Here is an 18,376-nt window from a genome sequence, read left to right on the forward strand (position 1 = left end):
AAACAAAGCCAGTACTCCTCTCCACGCCCCTGTGCTGCCACGCAGGTGCTTTATTAAAGCTGCCTACAGGCACGGGAAGGATACTTTCAAAGCCAAGGTGGCCTGGAAGAACCTCTCTCGGGCTCCCACACTGCCCTTTTCTCACTTCGTAGAGTACTAGGAACTTTTCCTGGTACGAAGTGTTCCATCTGCCCTGGAGCCCTTTCCCCACTATTGGTGAGGCTGTCTCCTTCAGACCTTTAACATTTTTTTTTTAACGTCCGTTCGTTTTTGAGAAAGACTGAGATAGAGCATGAGCGGGGGAGGGACAGAAAGAGAGGGAAACACAGAATCCGAAGCAGGCTCCAGGCTCCACGCTGTCGGCACAGAGCCCGACGTGGTGCTCGAACCCACGAACCGTGAGATCATGACCTGAGCCAAAGCCAGAGTCTTAACTGACTGAGCCACCCAGGTGCCCGTAGGTCCTTTAGGTGTTAGGATAGCTGTCACCACCATCACAGGGGTCTTTCTCAGCACTCTTTTCGGATAGAGCTAATCTTTTGGCCCTGTCAGAGCATTGTGTTTCCTCCCTCCTGTGATTACTCTCTATAATGGCTGTACTGACCTCCTGATTGAGTTATCTCTCTTCCCTCTATAGTGTAATATCCCTTTGAGGTGTCACCAGAAATGGCCTTGCTCACAGAGCCTGGCAGTGTTAGGACTTCATCTAGAATCTTTGAAGAAACCAGATGGGTCTCCAAGTCCCCGGCTGTCTGCTCCCTACCGCTGGGGAGCCACTGAGCTTCTGGGCCGTGTAGTCAAGTGTTTCCTGAGCACAGACTCCCGTGTGGTCTGCCCGTTGACTTGGGTAAATGGGTTCTGGAAAGCAGCATGGGGTCAGTGTGAGCCCAGAGCAAACCCTGGCAAACAATCTTCACCTGGTTTGAATTTTTTACGCATCCTTTCAATTAGCGATGGGCTTTGTGGCTACACAACCACAATCCCCCACGGGGCTGAAAAGGAGTTAAAATTGACCCCACATGTTTCTAAAAATGTCACTTCCTGGTCTTTCCCTTCACTACCTTTTACACGTTGGTCTTTATTGGGAAGTTAAGGAGCAGTTCCGCAGATAGAAGGTAAGGGACCTCCAGTCGAATCAGAGTTTTGATCTCGACCAGGCTCTTCCTTTCAACTCTCCTGGGTCTGCAAGAAAAGCGACTTTTTAGTCCTATTGTGACACTTGTCACTTCTCAGCCACTCTGGCTCAAAGGCAAGTCTCTAGAATGAATGCTGCTAAAAACCACCGACTCTGTTGTTGGGGAAACCCGAATGGGTCGTGGCCGCCTTTGCAACCAGCTGGTTGTCAAGCAGCTGTGCTTTATTTGGGGCCAGTCTCCCCCAGTGGTCAGGGATGGGGAAATGGCCCTTCCCTCGAGGGGGATCCAGGCGGGCACGGGGGAGGCGTGAAGTCAGAAGCGGGCGTCTCTCCCCACCAGCCCGTCTCAGCCTCCCTCGCGGCAGCAGCTGCTGAAGGAAATTGTGTCTTTCGTCTGCCAGCACTTTTCCTGGAACCACAGGAGCAGATGGCAGACACGTGACTGTAAGCACTCATGACCACCTCCTCACTTGGGACCCACTAGACAGGCTGGTGGCCAGAGTAAGGAAGTAAGAGAGCTGCATCAAGGGCTTGAGATTCCAAAGGCTTCAAATGGGGGAGGGAAAAGAAGACAGGGAAGGCCTTAACCACAGGGAACTCTTAACGCCCACCGCGGGAGAGACAGACTGTCAGGAGTGGGTTTGTGGAGGGGAGTTTAGAGAGCAAACAACTTCGTAGTTCCCCGATTTGGGAGATACACCACCCCCAACCTCATGGAACGCACTGATCTTTCTCTGGAAAGAGAACGTGTCCACCGTGTCTGGTGCTCAGGCTCATGTTTGCGGGGTGGGGTAGAGCAGGATTAACCCAGTTTCGCTGGAAGATCAGGAACAGAGTGCTTCTTAGCCTGTGGTCAGCAGCAGCTCCAGGATCAGATCTGTTTGTGCAGTGGTCCTCAGCTGGGCCAGTTTTAGCCCCGCGGGATATTGGGCAATGTCTAGAGATGAGTTGTCACAACTGGAGGGGGGTGTTGCTGGCATCTAGTGAGTAGAAGCAGGGTTGGTGCTAAGCATCACACAACACACAACAGCCCCCAGGCAGAAAAAGAAAAAAAAAAAATCCTCCTGCCCAGGATGCAAATAGCACCAAAGTTGAGAGACTCTGAATCAGTGTCTCTGAGGGTGTGGGGTTTCCTAGGGTAGAAGCACCTTTCGTTGCAGAGAAGATTGTCCTTGAAACTCGGCCACGGCTCTGGCACAGTGGGGCCCTAACTCTCAGGGGCATGTGAATCACCAGGGTGGCTCTGGTGCAAATGCAGGTTGGGATTCTGCCAGTCTGGTTAGGGTGCCATGGCCGCTCGTCCCAGGTCCCGCTGTTAGCAGCCAGGGATTTTGAGTGTGCTCATAATCTCTCCCTGCCTTTCCTTTTCCTTCTCCCTCTCTTTCTGTTCCTGCCCCACCGCTTTCCCCAGCCTACTCTGTTCGAACATTCCGTGCCCTGTCACTAAGGAACATTTGGTGGTGGTTAAACTCCACTGCCCGGATGACAGCTTCTCTCCAGATGTTGCCAATTTGGGATTCTGAGTGTTGATGAAATCAATTGACTGAGTTGGAAAAAGGACCCCAAGGGACCTGATCAAACTTACCCCCACACACTTGAATCAACTTGTACCTCAAAGACATTTTTTGCATGCTCTGATGGACCATGTAGAGCACATGACTTTGGGGATGCTTAGGCCTGCTACAGCTTCACAGCACATTTGCCTTTTAAACCAGAGGCGACAAACTTCTTTCTAGAAAGGACCGGGTAATAAATATTTTAGGCTTTGTAGGTCATACAGTCTGTCACAATTACTCACTCCTGCCACTGTAGTGAGAAAGCAACCCTAGACAATATGCAAATGAATAGGTGTAGCTGTGTTGCAATAAACCTTTATTTACAAAAACACGCAGTGAGCTGGCTTTGGCCCATGGGCTCTAGGTTGCAAACCCCTATTCTAAACCATTCCGATTCATGTCTCTGCTTCAGAAAGAAAAAAAAAAGTCATATAGGGAAAACCTTACTGAACGTGCGAGTCATAAATGTCTATAGGGCTAAGGTGAGTAGTTACTCTTTCGTTTATTGCACAGAACTGTAAAATGAAATGCGTTATTTAAGTTGGCAGAAACAACGATGTCTTTGTATGCCAGTTTCTTTGAGGGGGGTAGGAATAGGACTAGAAAGGGCAATAAATAAGGAACGGAAAGATGTACCAAAGGGCTAATCTTACCTTGCAGTCCGCGTGGTCTTTTCTCTGGTCTTGAGCACTCTTCTGCTCTCGGAATAAATGGAGAGCACAAACACCGCAAAGATTGCCTTTCTCTTCCGTCAGACCCAGGGCATTCTTTGGAGGTATCGATTTTTCTTGCTGTCACTGACTTCTGTGAGGCCTTATGTTTGCAGTGAGGGGATATTGCTCAGCCTGAAATGCTGGCATTGCTTAGAGCATCCTGGCTGTAGCTTTGCGTTGATGGTTTAAACCATAGAGAATCGCAGGCTAAATTCAACATGGACCTCTCCTTGTTGGGGCCAGGGCCATGCATGCCGACAGAAAACTGCAGTCCCTGGGTGTTTGTGTGGCTCCCGGCCACACAGATCACTGGGACCAGGCTGAATTGAGGCCATGTAGCACTCCTCACAAATCCTGCATTATTTGGAGAGGAGAATGCCTTAACATCCATGCCTCATGCTGGCAGATAGGCTGGCAGCCAGGGTCTCCAGAATGTGTTGGGCCTCTGTGATCACCTCTGTGATCATCAAATGTGGGGTCAGACTCCAAGGGCTCCCTGGGGAATTTAGTTAGCAGCCTCTGCCTCCCACACCACACCTTGCTTGCAGGCATTCACATGCACACATCGGGGCTCAGCAGCAAGAAAAGTAGGGTGGGTCTCTGGCAGCGGGAGAGAGGAGCATTTTAGACCTCCATTGGGGTGGATTCTGTCTATATGCAGTGATCTGACACAGGGTGTCCTGCCGCACAAACGGAAGAAAGAGTTGTATTTCATCTATGTGGAGAAGCAGTCTCCAACTGCAGTCGGGAGCCACAGATTCTTTGAACAGTGGCCCATCTTCAGTGAACACTGCCGTGTGGCCTGTGTGGGTCATCATTCTAGGACTCATTCAGTCATACGATCACACCTTCAAGTATTTGTCTACCTTGGCAGGTGGCTGAGTATAAAATTCTTGGGGCCTGCTTCCTTTCACTTGGGGAGTTTGAGGTCTTTCTTACTACTCTCTTCCAGCATATAAAGTACCAGAATACGAGGTGGTGAGATGAGGGTTGACAAACAGGAGTCTGTTCCTGCCATCTTGGAGGTTATAGACTAGCCAAGAAGTTGAAGATCAAAGAAACATGGCACACACCTACTACCGTTGTGATGAGTCTTAACGAGGAAAAGTACTGTTCTCCTCATCTTATGTCACTGCAACTCCCAAACTCAGATACTGTTGTCATACCCATTTTGGAGATGTGTCTCTAGAGGCTCAAACGTTGCCCCCCTGCTGCCAGCCAGGAAGTGGCTCTCCAGTTCAGCGCGCAGAGAGAGGAAAGGACGGTTTCTCAAGTTGAAGTGTGATCTGTGATAGTCCTGGAGGCGTGGAAGCTGGTGATTTAAACGCATCTCCAGAGCTGGGATTAATAAGCCCAAAACATTTTGTGCAGATCGAGGAGCTAATTATAAACCACACGTTCTTCAACTTTAAAATTGGAGAAACCCCACAGATGGTAGGTTGCAAAATGAAGCATCGCAGACAATGAGATTGACAGGTGTGACCGTGTGTTTCTGGTCCTGATGGCTGGCATCCCACCCGTCTGAATTAGAGTGGGTTGTTAAGTCCTGGCCCACTCCAGGTCAGAGGGTAGCTACCTTTTCCTGGCGGGCAGCATAAGGATTCGTTGACCTTAATTCCACACATATTGATTGAGCAGCAAGGAGGCTCACTCCTAGTTCTAGGGGAGTCCAGTGAATAGGGGGACGTGATGCCTGCTCCCAGGAGGCACCCATTCAACTTGCAAACATATGAAGGAACTTAAGAAAACAAGTCAGGGTGGGAACCTTGAAAGTCAAGGCTGCGGAGTGACTGGTTGTTGGGGGGACAACCTGCTCCTTTAGAAAGAGCAATCAGGGTGGCTCCCTCTGAAGAGGTGACATTTATGTGAGGGCCTTTATGGTCAGCGGAAGTCAGCAGTGCAGAGGGGAGTGTTTTCCAAAAGAGGCTGAGATGAGCTTTCTGGTACGTGTGTAAGGACAGCTGACGCCAAGGAAGCTGGGATGAGGGTTTAGTGGGTGATCTTTGAGAGACCAGAGGGCCTTGAGGGCTGCCTGAGGACTCTGGATTTTGCCAAGAATGAAATGAACCACAGAGCCACCCTGTTCAGAGGCAGGTACATGATGGTTGCTCATCTGTGGACAACATTGGCCATTCTGTTCATGTCCTGCATGCAGGAAGACCGTGGAGCAAACACTGAGTTAGTCAACAAGAAACTTTATTAATAAATAAGTAAATGTATTGATAATGTCCACAGTGAGCATCTAGCATTTCCAGTCCCATTCACATGTCCCCGAGAGAATAGTTTATGTTTGGGATAAGTGACATTAGGCTCTGGGTTGAACAGTGGGAGCCTCCTGTACTTGACAGAGCGTTCTTTTTTTTCTGAGGAGGGTCGAGGTGGTCAAGGTTATCCTGAGATTGCCCAGGACACAGAAGTACAACACGACAGGGCCAGATCACCTCCCAGTGGTGCTGAAACTGCCCTCCTTCACGTTACACCCTCCTCATGGAAATAAGAATCTGTTCACATGCAGGATGTTCTCAGAAATGCTTGACTTGGAGACTTACAAAAGTCAGGGTCAGGAAAACAGCTTGTTTGGGGATTTGTGGTACTTTGCTAGCTTGTTGATAACAACCCTGATTCTATAACAGGGCTTGAGGAGGAAGCCCGGCAAAGATGATTGTGCCCACACATGTGTAGCTTTTGTTTCTCCCGGTGATTCTTGAAGAATTTTTTTCCTTCCCTACTGCATGGAGTTCATCTGCTCCGACGACTCATTCATCATCCTTGGTTGCTGTCCTGTCCTGTCCTCTCCGCCTTCAGGTTGGGGCAGTTCTGGAAGTGATTAGGCTGTTGTAAATCAGCTTTTATGATGTGTGTGTCAGAGATAAGCAGCGGGGAAAGCGGGAGTTAAAGAACTCATCCCCTCTTGCCCTGCCAGTTACCCCAGTAATGGAATTAAAAAATATATATGACTGGAAAGTATGGTGGTTGGCAGAATATTTTCTCCACAGGCATATCCAACATTTAAATTTGGCTCCTTAATGCGAGCCCTGCTTTGTTTTTATGCCATTTTACTGGGGCGTGGCTTACCTAAGATAGAGGAAACCAAATATTAAATCCACACCTTAAGGAACTTTTCTGTGTGTATCCTTTTATTTTTTATTTATTTATTTATTTATTTTAATTTTTTTTTCAACGTTTATTTATTTTTGGGACAGAGAGAGACAGAGCATGAACGGGGGAGGGGCAGAGAGAGAGGGAGACACAGAATCGGAAACAGGCTCCAGGCTCCGAGCCATCAGCCCAGAGCCTGACGCGGGGCTCGAACTCACGGACCGCGAGATCGTGACCTGGCTGAAGTCGGACGCTCAACCGACTGCGCCACCCAGGCGCCCCTGTGTGTATCCTTTTAACCACCACCCAGATGTAGATACAGAACATCTCCAGCACCCTCCATGTTTCCTTTATGTCCCTTCCCTCTGTCCTGATCTCAGCCACCATAGACAGCCTCGGGCTGTTCTTGAACTTCATATAAACGGAATCACACAGCACGTACTCTTTTTTGTCTGCCAGCATTCTCTATGTGACATTCATCCCTGTGGCTGGGTGTAGTCGTTCATTCTCGCTGTTGTGGGGGATGCCATCTATCGTGGTTTCTCAGCTGTGCCATTACTGACATCTGGAGCTGGATCATTTTTGTTGTGGGGACTGTCCTGTGTGTGCATCGTAGAATGTTTAGCAACATCTCTCCGGCCTCTGCCCACTAGAAGCCAATAGCATATACCACCCACCCCCCGCCCCCCAGCCCCAGTAGCTTCCCCAGGCATTGAAAACCATTGCATCATATGCCACAAATTTCAGGGGATTTTTTTCAACGTTTATTTATTTTCAAGAGGGAAAGAGCACAAGCGGGGGAGGGGCAGAGAGAGAGGGAGACACAGATTCGAAGCAGACTCCAGGCTCTGAGCTGTCAGCACAGAGCCTGACGCGGGGCTCGAACTCACAAATGGCGAGATCATGACCTGAGCCGAAGTCAGACGCTTAACCAACTCAACCACCCAGGCGCCCCAGGAGATTTTTTATTTAGCAATAATTTCACACTTACTGAAAAGTTGCAAAAATGAAACAAACGATAACCAGAATGTACTCTTTACTTAGATTCACATATGACTAACAATTTACCCTATTCGTTTTATCATTGCTTCTCTCTTGTTCACACATACACACACGCAATTTGTTTCTGACCCATTCAAGAGGCAGTTGCATCCACCTCGGCCATTTACTACCATATACTTCCATGTGTATTTCCCAAGAGGAAGGATCTTCTCCAACATTACCATAATTATCACTGTTATCAAAATTAACACAGCAAATTTAGCATACTTATTAATTGCCCGTGTCCCAATTTTCATCAGTTTCTCCACAGTTATCCTTCATGACATTCTCACTACGGAATAGGTTCTGGTCCAGGATCGTGTATTCTATACCATTGCCCTGGTTCCTTAGTGTTCTTTAGTGTCGAATATTCCTTCACACTTTTATGATACTGAAAAAAAAAAATGATTCAAGAATATAGTCCCATTTTTTCTTAATAGAATTTTCCTCCTTTGGGAGTTTCCCTGACGTTTCCTTCTGAGTACATTCAGGATCTGTCTCCCTGGCTGGAACACTGCATGAGTGATAACGTGGACTTCTTAGGGCATACACTGGGTGGCCCACAGTATCCAGCTGCCCCTCATCGGCAAGGTCAAGTTTGATCTCCTGGTCAAAGTGCTGTGTGATTTCTCCATGTGTAGCTACTAAAATTTCCCTTACAGTTAGTAAGTGCGTGCAAAAACACTTAACACCATGCAAATATCCTGCCTCCCCATTAAATTTTACCCCCAAACTTGCGCATGCCTTGACTCTCGCACGAAATCCATCATTACCTACAATGGTTACGGAATGATGATCTTCCAAATGCAGCACCCCTTCTGTGTGCACTCCTTCTGCTCTGCTCAGCATTCTACTGCAGGCGAGAACCTATTCTCCTTCCCCGTCTATTTACTGATGGGTTTATCTCTTACCGGTATGGACTCATGAGTTCCTCTTTTTTCAGTGGTTTATGAATCACTACTGTTTTCAATGATCTGAGGCTCAAATTGCTTAGCTTTGGCTAGTGGGGGCCCCTTGAGGTTGTGCCTGGTGTCCTTCGGGCAAACCTCCATCAGTTTTCAGGGTACCTGGGTGACTCATTCGGTTACACGTCTGACTGTTGGTTTTGGCTCCGGTCACAATCTGATGGTTTTGTGAGTTCAAGACCCACATCAGGCTCTGTGCTGATAGCCCTGAGCCTGCTTGGGATCCTCTCTGTCCCATTCTCTCTGCCCCGTATCTCTGCCTCTCTCAAATAAACTTTAAAAAAATTTTTTTTGTGATTTTCAAAAAATTCTTTTTCATTCGTAACACTTCCTTTCTGGCATAACAAGATGTTCCAGGCTCATACCTTCCCTTCCCCTGTCCTAGAATCAGCCATCCCTCCAGAGTTCTGATTCCTTTTAAGGGAGAATGGTAGAAACTAGCACGATTTATTTATCCCTTTTCCTATTAGTTGACATGTGAGTTGTTTCTAGTTCTAGGCTATTGTAAAATATTCTCTGAATACACTCTTTGACGTTTTCTTGGACCTGTGCACTGATTCCTGTTAGGTCTATAATGAGGAGAAGCAATGGAAAGTCGTATAATTTCCACTCTGTATACTCAACAGAAATAACATGAAGTCCACACACACACAAAAACGGACACAGATGTTCAAAGCAGCTTTGTTGATAATCCGTGTGTGTGTGTGTGTGTGTGTGTGTGTGTGTGTGTGTATGTGTATGTATTTAGCTTCAATAGATATTGCTAAGTAGTTTTTCGAAGTGTTCTTACCATTAGTTTTGTCGGGGACATGGAAGTTGTTGGTCCCGGCAGGTAGGGAAGAATAATCAGTGGCAGGCGTCATAATGGGCCATTGCAATCCAGAGACATGTTTTCTAGCAATGGCAGAACTGCTCATCTTCCAACAGATAATGAGTGGAAAATGCTGAGATTTTACCACCTGGTCTGCTCTTAAGCGTCTCTTTAGAGACTGCTGCTTTAGGATGGGCAAGATGGAAGTTACTCAAGTCAAGAATCTCCCGCTATCTGCAAAACAGCTTTTATTTCAGTGGTGCCAGTGACGGCACTTAGGAACTGCAGGGCCGTTGCTGGGGGTACCCGCTGTTTTCTCAAACATTAGGGTCACGGTGTTGTTTTAAAAGTGCCTCCCCAGGGAAAGAAGGGGTGTCCCAGGGCCCCACTCACATCTTCTGGCCGTTAGGGGCCCATTTAAAACCCTGGGAACAGTCATTCCCGCAGCAGCCTGAGAGAGTAAATATCCCTCTGTGTACACCCAGGGAGTCACTTAGTGTTCCAGACATTTGAGATATGGGGCTTAGGGACAGCGGGCGCGGGAGAAAGCTGCTGGAGGCCAACAGGAAAGTGAGTCAGTCTGGTATCATGGGACTAGATACGAGGCTCCGTGTCGGTAGGAACTGCTTGGGCATGGCCCAGCCTCTGCAGCTGAAACCTTCTGCGTCCAGAATATCTGTCCTCCGTACTTACAGCACAGCGTTAGATCAAAGAGTTATCTGAAGCCCTTTGTAGAAATTCTAAACACAGGAAGCATCACGCGTAAGAGGCACAGTGGACTCTTAGTAACTCCGATGAGCCTTTGTAGGAATTAGCAACTAATAAAATGCATCTCTATGGATGCCTTTTAACCAGGTGCCCTCTCTGGGTGGACACTACCCCCCCCCCCAGCGTGGAATGGGGAAAGCCCTCCCACGTGCTTTCCAAGAGAGCTCTTGTGCCGTGTACAGCTGCAGAGCCGTGTGCAGCGATCCTGGGTAGATGGTGGTTCAGATGAACCCGACCGCAACTCGTATTAACCTCCACGGTCCTCTCTTCTCTCTCCCCGTCCCGCCAGGCCTGTCCGCAGATGGTGGCGCCAAGCGCCAGGAGCACCTGTCCCGGTTTTCCATGCCTGACCTCAGCAAAGACTCTGGAATGAATGTCTCTGAGAAGCTGAGCAACATGGGCACTCTAAACTCGTCCATGCAGTTCCGGAGCGCAGAGTCCGTCCGCAGCCTGCTCTCCGCCCAGCAGTACCAGGAGATGGAGGGAAACCTCCACCAGCTCGGCAACCCCATCGGGTACAGAGACCTGCAGTCCCACGGAAGGATGCACCAGAGCTTTGACTTCGATGGAGGGATGGCAGGCAGCAAGCTGCCAGGGCAGGACGGCATGAGGATCCAGCCCATGAGCGAACGCACGCGGAGGAGAAGTACCTCCCGTGATGACACTCGCCGCTTCCGACCTCACCGGTCCAGGCGTTCCCGGCGCTCTCGCTCCGACAACGCCCTGCACCTGGCCAGCGAGCGCGAGGCCATCTCCCGGTTAAAAGAAAGGCCCCCCCTCAGAGCCAGGGAGGACTATGACCAGTTCATGCGCCAGCGGAGCTTCCAGGAGAGCCTGGGCCAAGGCTCCCGCCGGGACCTGTACGGCCAGTGCCCGAGAACGGTGTCGGACCTGGCTCTGCAGAATGCCTTTGGGGAGCGATGGGGACCCTACTTCACCGAGTATGATTGGTGTTCCACCTGCTCTTCCTCTTCGGAGTCTGACAACGAGGGCTATTTCCTAGGAGAACCAATTCCCCAGCCCGCCCGCCTGCGCTACGTCACGAGCGACGAGCTGTTGCACAAATACAGCTCTTACGGCCTCCCCAAGTCTTCCACGTTAGGGGGCAGGGGACAGGTGCACAGCAGGAAAAGACAAAAGAGCAAAAACTGTATCATTTCCTAATACGATTGGGGTCAGGGAATGGGGGAAGATGGGAGCTAAGAATGTAAAGTCAGAAACTTGCACTGTTTTAAAATGTAAAGCGCTTTTGGGGGGGGTGGTTGCTGGAGGAGAAGAGGGAAACGCTGGCAGTTGATGGAGGCAAGGTCATAGACTGACTCAATAGGTAGTCGCAGTTCTCGGCATGTTGAATATTATTTGCACATTTCACTTTGGAAACGCTATAGACTCTGTGGAGGCCAGAGTTGGTCACCTCCTTCCCGTCAGTCTGTGTTGAGTCGCCTTTCGCAAGATGGCAAGTTGTTTCCCGCTCGCTTATATCCTCTCTGGCTCTCTCTTACTTTTAGGACCCTTTTTCCAGTACGTAATTTGTTTATTAGCCAGGACCCCAGACTAAGTTATTTACATGTCCATTGTAAATGCAATGTAAATGAGAGTTCTGATAAAATATTTTTGTATTTTGTAATATCAAAGGAATTTCTATATCGTAGGACTCAGTGAAGCCTTGCATGCATACCCAGCGTCGTCTTTGAGTAGTATTCAGAGGTGGTCCAGGACCACCGTTTTGTTTTGTTTTTTCTTTTTTCTATACAAATTTGTTACATGTCAGTGAGACCTTTTTCAAAGGAGTTTATTCAATTTGGCTTTTTGTGGCTGAAAAAAAAAAATTAACTATTACACCCAAAGCATTCTATGCTCCATTCCATCTTCAGGAGAGACATCCTTAGGTCTGCTCCCACCCTCGGGTAGAATTTATTCTCTGCAAAGTGATAGTAATTTTTATTAAAATTGCAAACGTAACTTCTGCCAATTAGAGAAACCAACCAGTGTCAGTCAAGTCCCGTGAGAAACGCCATCCCTGCTGGGAACACTGAAGTTGCTCACTGTTGACCTGTCCCTTGGGGATAGTGAAAGTGCCCGTGAGTGGTGCCGTTGTGTGATGTCCGCATGACGTTGTGTTGAACGTGGCGTTATTTTCTGGTGCTCATGTTTCCTGGATTATATTATCTGCTTTCCTTTACCAAGGCAGACGGAACAGCTGCCTTAGCCTGACAACCGGTTGTCCTCAGTGCAAACTTAGGCGTTAGACATGTAGGGGCAGAAGGGTTCTGAGGGGCTCTGGGAGTGACGGGGGGTCACACGCAGATTGTATGCCGTGCATGGAGAAGGAACAAGGCAGTTTCAAAGCAGAAAGCAGGTCAAGGGTAGAGACTGAAGGGGAATATGAAGGCAGGTCAGAGCAAAGAACTTCTGGAAAGGAAGTAGACTAGCGGTGACCACTACCTTGAATAACCCCACAGTGCTTGTGGAAGGAGTCCGGTTTAACCCACCCCGTAACCAGAGTGTCTGGGTTACCCAGGAGAGGGAGCTGCTCAGGAGATTTCAGGGTAATGGCCTTGCAAACCAACCGTTGTGGAGAAGGGGATTTCCATTTTGAACTTTGGGGACTGTTGGTCAGACAGAAAATGGGCTCAAAAGTGAGTTTGCTTAAAGAAGACATTTAGCGGTTGTGTTGTTTATAGTAAAAAAAAAAACAAAAAAAAAAAAAAAACAAAAAAAAAACTTCCTACCTTGCTTCGGTTCAAAATGAAGCGCTTGCTTTCTGTTCCATCCTCCTCCTCCTTTTAATGGATTGTGGCGGTTGAAATAATCCATTGGAGGACCCACCTTTAGTGAGATGTACTGTGGATGTAGTACACGGCGTATCTCAGTGGCCATCTGCCATGGTGAGGTGAGTGTGGTCTCTTTTCAGTAGAGTAGTTAATATTTTCTAGTATTTTCTTATGGAGAGAATGTGAAAAGTGGCTTTTCAGACACCATCCCAAATGGGTCTGGGGAATAGAAGGCGATACAGGATGTGGAAATGGCACTCCGTTCAGGATGTATACAAATAATTTGCTTTTCAGGTATTAATATGACATTTGTCATTGTCACTGATTTTTTAAAAAAGCAATGCAAATGTTGGTTGTGGCTGTTTTCCGCATGCTATCTTCATTATCTAAATGCTTCATTAATTATCCAAGCCTCCGGAGAATTAACTCTATTACGTTTGTATAGTAAGTTTGTAAACTGCTTGGCAAAACTGATTAAGAAATACTGTGCAGCACCATGCTACTGAAGTGGCCGGTTTCTGGTAGAAATCGGGCGAGTCCAATGTGGAGTTTTGAGTTCCTTGGTTGACGAGAATAAAAAGGCATTTTGGAAAAAGAAAAGAGAGACAAAAGTAGATCGCTTAACGTAGCCAACAGCTGAAAAATAACGTCTGTCCTCTCTAGCCTGGAATCCAATGAAAGAAATTCTCCTGGTAAAAAAAAAAAAAAAAAAAAAGCTGCTTTCTAACTCCATCCTTTTCAGAGTACCTCTTACTTTCCCCAGATGAGGCTTTAGCCACCATCCGCAGAGAGAAGATGGTAGCCAGAAATCAACACGGAACCATATCCCGACAAGGGATGGGAGGAATAAGGGATTTCGGATCTAGCGGTGCAGGGAGCGTCCGGCAGCCGAACTGGTCCGAGCTTGAGATGTAGTGAGAGGCAGGCCTCAGGGCCACACTGTGTGTAAACAAGGTCACCTCCATGTTTTCTATCCTTGCTCCCCACCCCACATGCAGCCAAGCACCTTACAGAGAATGCCCACGAGGACGGTTAAATCGTCACAAAGATGACGGGACCTCCAAGTGAGTGCCCTGGGGAAAGCAGGATGTCACTGTGTTAGGAATTACACCTCTACGTGATACCTTAAACGTAACATCACAGAATCCTGTTCCCAAACACTCAATGCATTCTTTTCTGAGGCAAGAACTTTGGGTCCTTACCGGATTCCTCCCGCATAACCATGAGCTCTTCTCGGTCAAGTTTTGCCTGCGAGTGGGGCTTGCAGTCACCTCTTCGTAGATCATCATATTATCCTCAGTAGACTGTTCTAGAAAAGTAATCTCTCTTTTCCTAATTTCCTCTCTTCTCTAATGCCTTAGGTTTGTTTGGTTTTTCTACCTCTCTTCATAGTGATCTTCTTGCCTTTTGGTTAAAACCACAACTTTGGAGTTAAGTTCATTTCTTATTGCTGCTCAATTCATTGGCAACAGACCTGGCTGTTTCCCAGGAAGAAGTAGCCATTGACAGTTTCCTGAGTGGCCCTGCCAATACATACAACCCTTGATACTGTGAACAGGTTTCTTGGCAGGCTGGTGGCATCGAGTGTGGCATTCAGGTACCCCCCCTTCCTTCTGTCATATACTTCTGGGATCTCTACCAAGCGTGAAGGTGAACGAAGTGAGGGAGATCAGAACCATGTTTCCTGGTCATGCGCAGGTTCAAGGCAGGTAGAATTCCTAGCGTTGGCTGGTCGATGCCTGCTTTCTACATTTACCTTCTCATCTCTAGTCGTTCTTTTCTGCTCTCAGCCAGCCCCGTGAACATTTCCAGTAGGGGGCCAGAAGGCAGCTCCTTCTCATCTTCTTTTCACATTCTGTAGGATTTTCTTGCACTGCAACAAATTATATTTCCTTCCCCTCCTGCAGTGGCTTTCTGCTTCTGGGGTACCACTTGCCATTGCCGAGCTCAGGTGCAGCCGGTGATGACATCTAGGTGGCACAGGCTCTGTAGTCCCTGCAGCCTGGGCAGGTATCATCGAAGTGTCCCTGTGTGCTTTCCCAGAGAGCGTGGATACAGCCTCAGAAATCTTTGTGACCCTCCAACCAGCCAGGATCGGTCGACCAGAACTGAGGTTATTTGATAACACAGCTGATCTGTGAACCAGTTTTTATGTATCTTTCCATCTTTTGCCATTGGCCCCCAAACGGTACACCAGCCATTTAGGAAGCATCGTTCATAAGTCACGGTGGATGCTAAAAGTGGAGGCTGACTTCTTAAAGCAAAACAAAGACCAGTCTCCGTGGCCTCCTTTTCCATTCTCGTGTTCTTGGCCGATTATTACAGGCAGCCTTCTGTTCATCCTCTTGCAGAGGTCAGATAAGAGAGGCCATCTCATTCTTTGTCTAATCCCACCTTCTAACAAGAAATAACACAAGCATTTCAATTCCAAGGAGAAGTGCTCTTTGCATATCTCTGTCTAACAGAAACCAGATGCTAACGCCTGAGAAGGAGGATCTATCTGTGACAAAGGAAAAGTGGAACATGAAACCGGTTATCTGACCGTTTCGTGCCAAAAGAGTTGCTGCTAGCGACTGTTTCGCACCTTCAGGGCTTTGAAATGGGCCCTGTGGACAGCCTTCCGGCTGCAGGGCTCAGCGAAGCCTCCTCTCCTGATTTGGAAGGCGGTTTCAGATTGCCACCTTTTGAGGTACGTCTCTGGAAGTACCGGGGAAGTAGAAATGAGAGCTTTGCCTTGCCTCCAGTGCCTGGTCCCTTGGGGGCCTCAGCAGACACCCGAACTGGTTTGTCTGACCACTTGGAAGCAGTCGTCAAGGTTAGGACCAAGAAACGATTGGATTCCTCTTTCATTTTCTCATAATAGTAGCCCAGTCAACACAAGACTGCCATAAGCCATGACTCACTATTGGGAGCTATAGTCTTTTATAAGCTTACTTCCTGCTGACAAAACTAGCTTTCCCCAAGGGAAATTAAAAAAAAGGAGGGAGGGAAGTCACGTAGCGTAGGAAAACATTGCTGGTGATTTAGGGTAGAAAAAATTGCTCTATCCTGAGACTTTTCAGAGACATCCCTTCACCCTACTGGGCACTTGGCCATTCATGTTCAATAGGTCACACTGACCAGGCTTTTGAGAATTTTTTTGGAGAGAGTTACCCACTAGCAAGGTCTGTTCTCCAGCCTCTCTAGTTGATACTCATGTGTTTCCGCAATGCATTTTCGTTCTATCGTGGACCCCGACTTAACGCTCTACGGTCTACAAGTCCTTCATTTTCCTTAGCAAATTAGGACTTTGGCATTTTTCCTTCTCCCAAACACATTCTTTCCTGTACAGAATTGCGTTGCCCATCTCCCGCTTTAACTCCAAGTGCATAAACAAAACCTCAGAGGGTCTGAGAAGGTGAGGCAGGCCAGACTCCGTGTTGTGTGTCGAATGTCAAGGCATTTGTTAAGAAGGTCTGCAACAGGCCTTTGGTGTGGGCTCTGCCAGAGACTGTTGTGAACACTTTGCTTGAGATCCGTGCCCTGTAAAATGGATATGTTTTACTGATGTCTGTAATACATTTGTAAACTTCCAATAAAATTTGAATAAAAGAAATGTTGCCATTCTTCTCGGCCCTCCCTCCCTTTCCGGGTTTTTTGAAATCTCTGCCTTTGAGTGGCTCAACAAAGAAGACAGAGGCTGCACATGTCTGGAGGTAAGATTTCCTATGGAGGATGAACCTGACAGTTGGGATCGGATTTTTCAACTTCAGCCCTTTCGACGGTTAGAAGCAGTTCGTTCTTTGTGGCGGAGGACTGACCTGTGCCTTGTAGGAAGGTTGGCAACATCGCTGACCTTTCTACGCTCTAGATGCTAGTGGTAGGTGCCCTCTGTTCCGAGTTGTGACAACCAAAAATCTCTCCATGCGTCACGCCCATATGATGGCTGCTGTCAAAAAACTAAAGGATAAAAATAGGTGCGGGTGAGGATGAGAAGAAATTGGAACCCTTGTATACCGTGGGTGAGACTGTGGAGATGGTGCATCCTCTGTGGAAAATACTACAGCAGTTTCTCACTAATTTAAACGTCGAACTACCGTACTTGCGGGCAGATACCGAAGAGAATTAAAAGCACGGCCTCAGAAGGATAGGAGCGCCCCTGCGCTCGTAGTGGCATTATCCACAATAGCTAAAAGGTGGAAGCGACCCACATGTCCATCAGTGGACGAACAGATGAACGAGATGTGGTGTAGACATACAACGTGCCGTGTCACTCAGTCTTAGAAAGAAGAAAATCCCGTCCCATGCTACAACATAGATGAACCTAGAGGACCTCCTGTGCAGTGAAATGAACCAGTCACAAAAAGGCCAATAATTCCTAACTCCACTGACCTGAGACACCAAGGGTAGATTCGTAGAGATGAAAAATAGAATGGGGATTTCCAAAGGGTTGAGAGGAGAAGAGATCTGGAAGTTATGTAACGGGTATAAAGTTCCAGTTTTTCAAGAGGAAAAATCTAGCAGTTTTTGGTACAACATACTACCAAACTCTGCACTTAGAAATGGTGAATTGTATCTTTATTTTACCACAATTAAAAAATATCTCGGGGCGCCTGGGTGGCGCAGTCGGTTAAGCGTCCGACTTCAGCCAGGTCACGATCTCGCGGTCCGGGAGTTCGAGCCCCACGTCGGGCTCTGGGCTGATGGCTCGGAGCCTGGAGCCTGCTTCCGATTCTGTGTCTCCCTCTCTCTTTGCCCTTCCCCCGTTCATGCTCTGTCTCTCTCTGTCCCAAAAATAAATAAACGTTGAAAAAAAAAAATATCTCGACACATTGCTGAACATCCCTTGGGGACAAAATCACTCCTGGGTGAGAATCACCAGTTTTTGTTTTTGTTTTTGTTTTTTTAATGGTTGTTTATTCTGACGCAAAGCCCAACACAGGGCTCGATCGCACAAACCGTGAAATCGCAATCTGAGCCAAAATCAAGAGACACTCAACCGAGTCACCCAAGCGCCCCAAGAACCATCGGCTTAAATGTTTTGCTTTCTTAGCATCTCTGTTCCTTGAGGATTCTAGAAACCGACTCCTACCCAGGCCACATGGCTAATTTTCAGTTATTAGCAGGAGTTGAAAACAAGTGACTCCAAAATATTCGTATTAGCTTTTAAGGAAATTTGTCATCTAGGGAATTGTGTCCACGAATATGTTATGGTTAGGGTGGCATTCATTGTGTCTAGGAGCCAGGACCAAAGCAGTATGTAAATCAGATTTTCCCGTGTCTGATCCATGACATCTGGGAGCTGCTGGAAAACTGTGATAACGTTCTTTCCACAAATATTGAGAACCTGCTGAATGCTGGACACTGTGCTAGGTGCTTGGGATACAGCAACATACAAACAAAACTTTACCGTAAAGGAGCTTACAAACTCGACTTGCCACCTGGAATGAAATCTGAAATAACAAATATCGTCACCCACCCTTGGCATTCCACGGGGACTTGGACTTCCTTCTTCCTAAGGCCTTCTGAGAGCCT

General features: G+C 47.7%; 1 protein-coding gene across 5 annotated transcripts in view; it reads left to right on the plus strand.

Annotated features, from left to right (window-relative positions):
• PRICKLE2 (prickle planar cell polarity protein 2) overlaps positions 1–16,457 on the plus strand; it is a 332,250-nt gene extending 315,793 nt beyond the window's left edge. For all 5 annotated transcript variants that reach the window (XM_040454532.1, XM_040454537.1, XM_040454535.1 and 2 more), the window contains one exon: positions 10,378–16,457. In XM_040454532.1, the coding sequence (XP_040310466.1) occupies positions 10,378–11,252 (875 nt within the window). In that variant the 3' untranslated portion in view covers positions 11,253–16,457. The remainder of the gene's footprint in view (positions 1–10,377) is intronic.
• Positions 16,458–18,376: the final 1,919 nt, after the last annotated feature.

The sequence above is a fragment of the Herpailurus yagouaroundi genome, unplaced genomic scaffold, assembly GCF_014898765.1.
Source record: "Herpailurus yagouaroundi ecotype Mexico unplaced genomic scaffold, PumYag 213, whole genome shotgun sequence".
Lineage (NCBI taxonomy): Eukaryota > Metazoa > Chordata > Mammalia > Carnivora > Felidae > Herpailurus > Herpailurus yagouaroundi.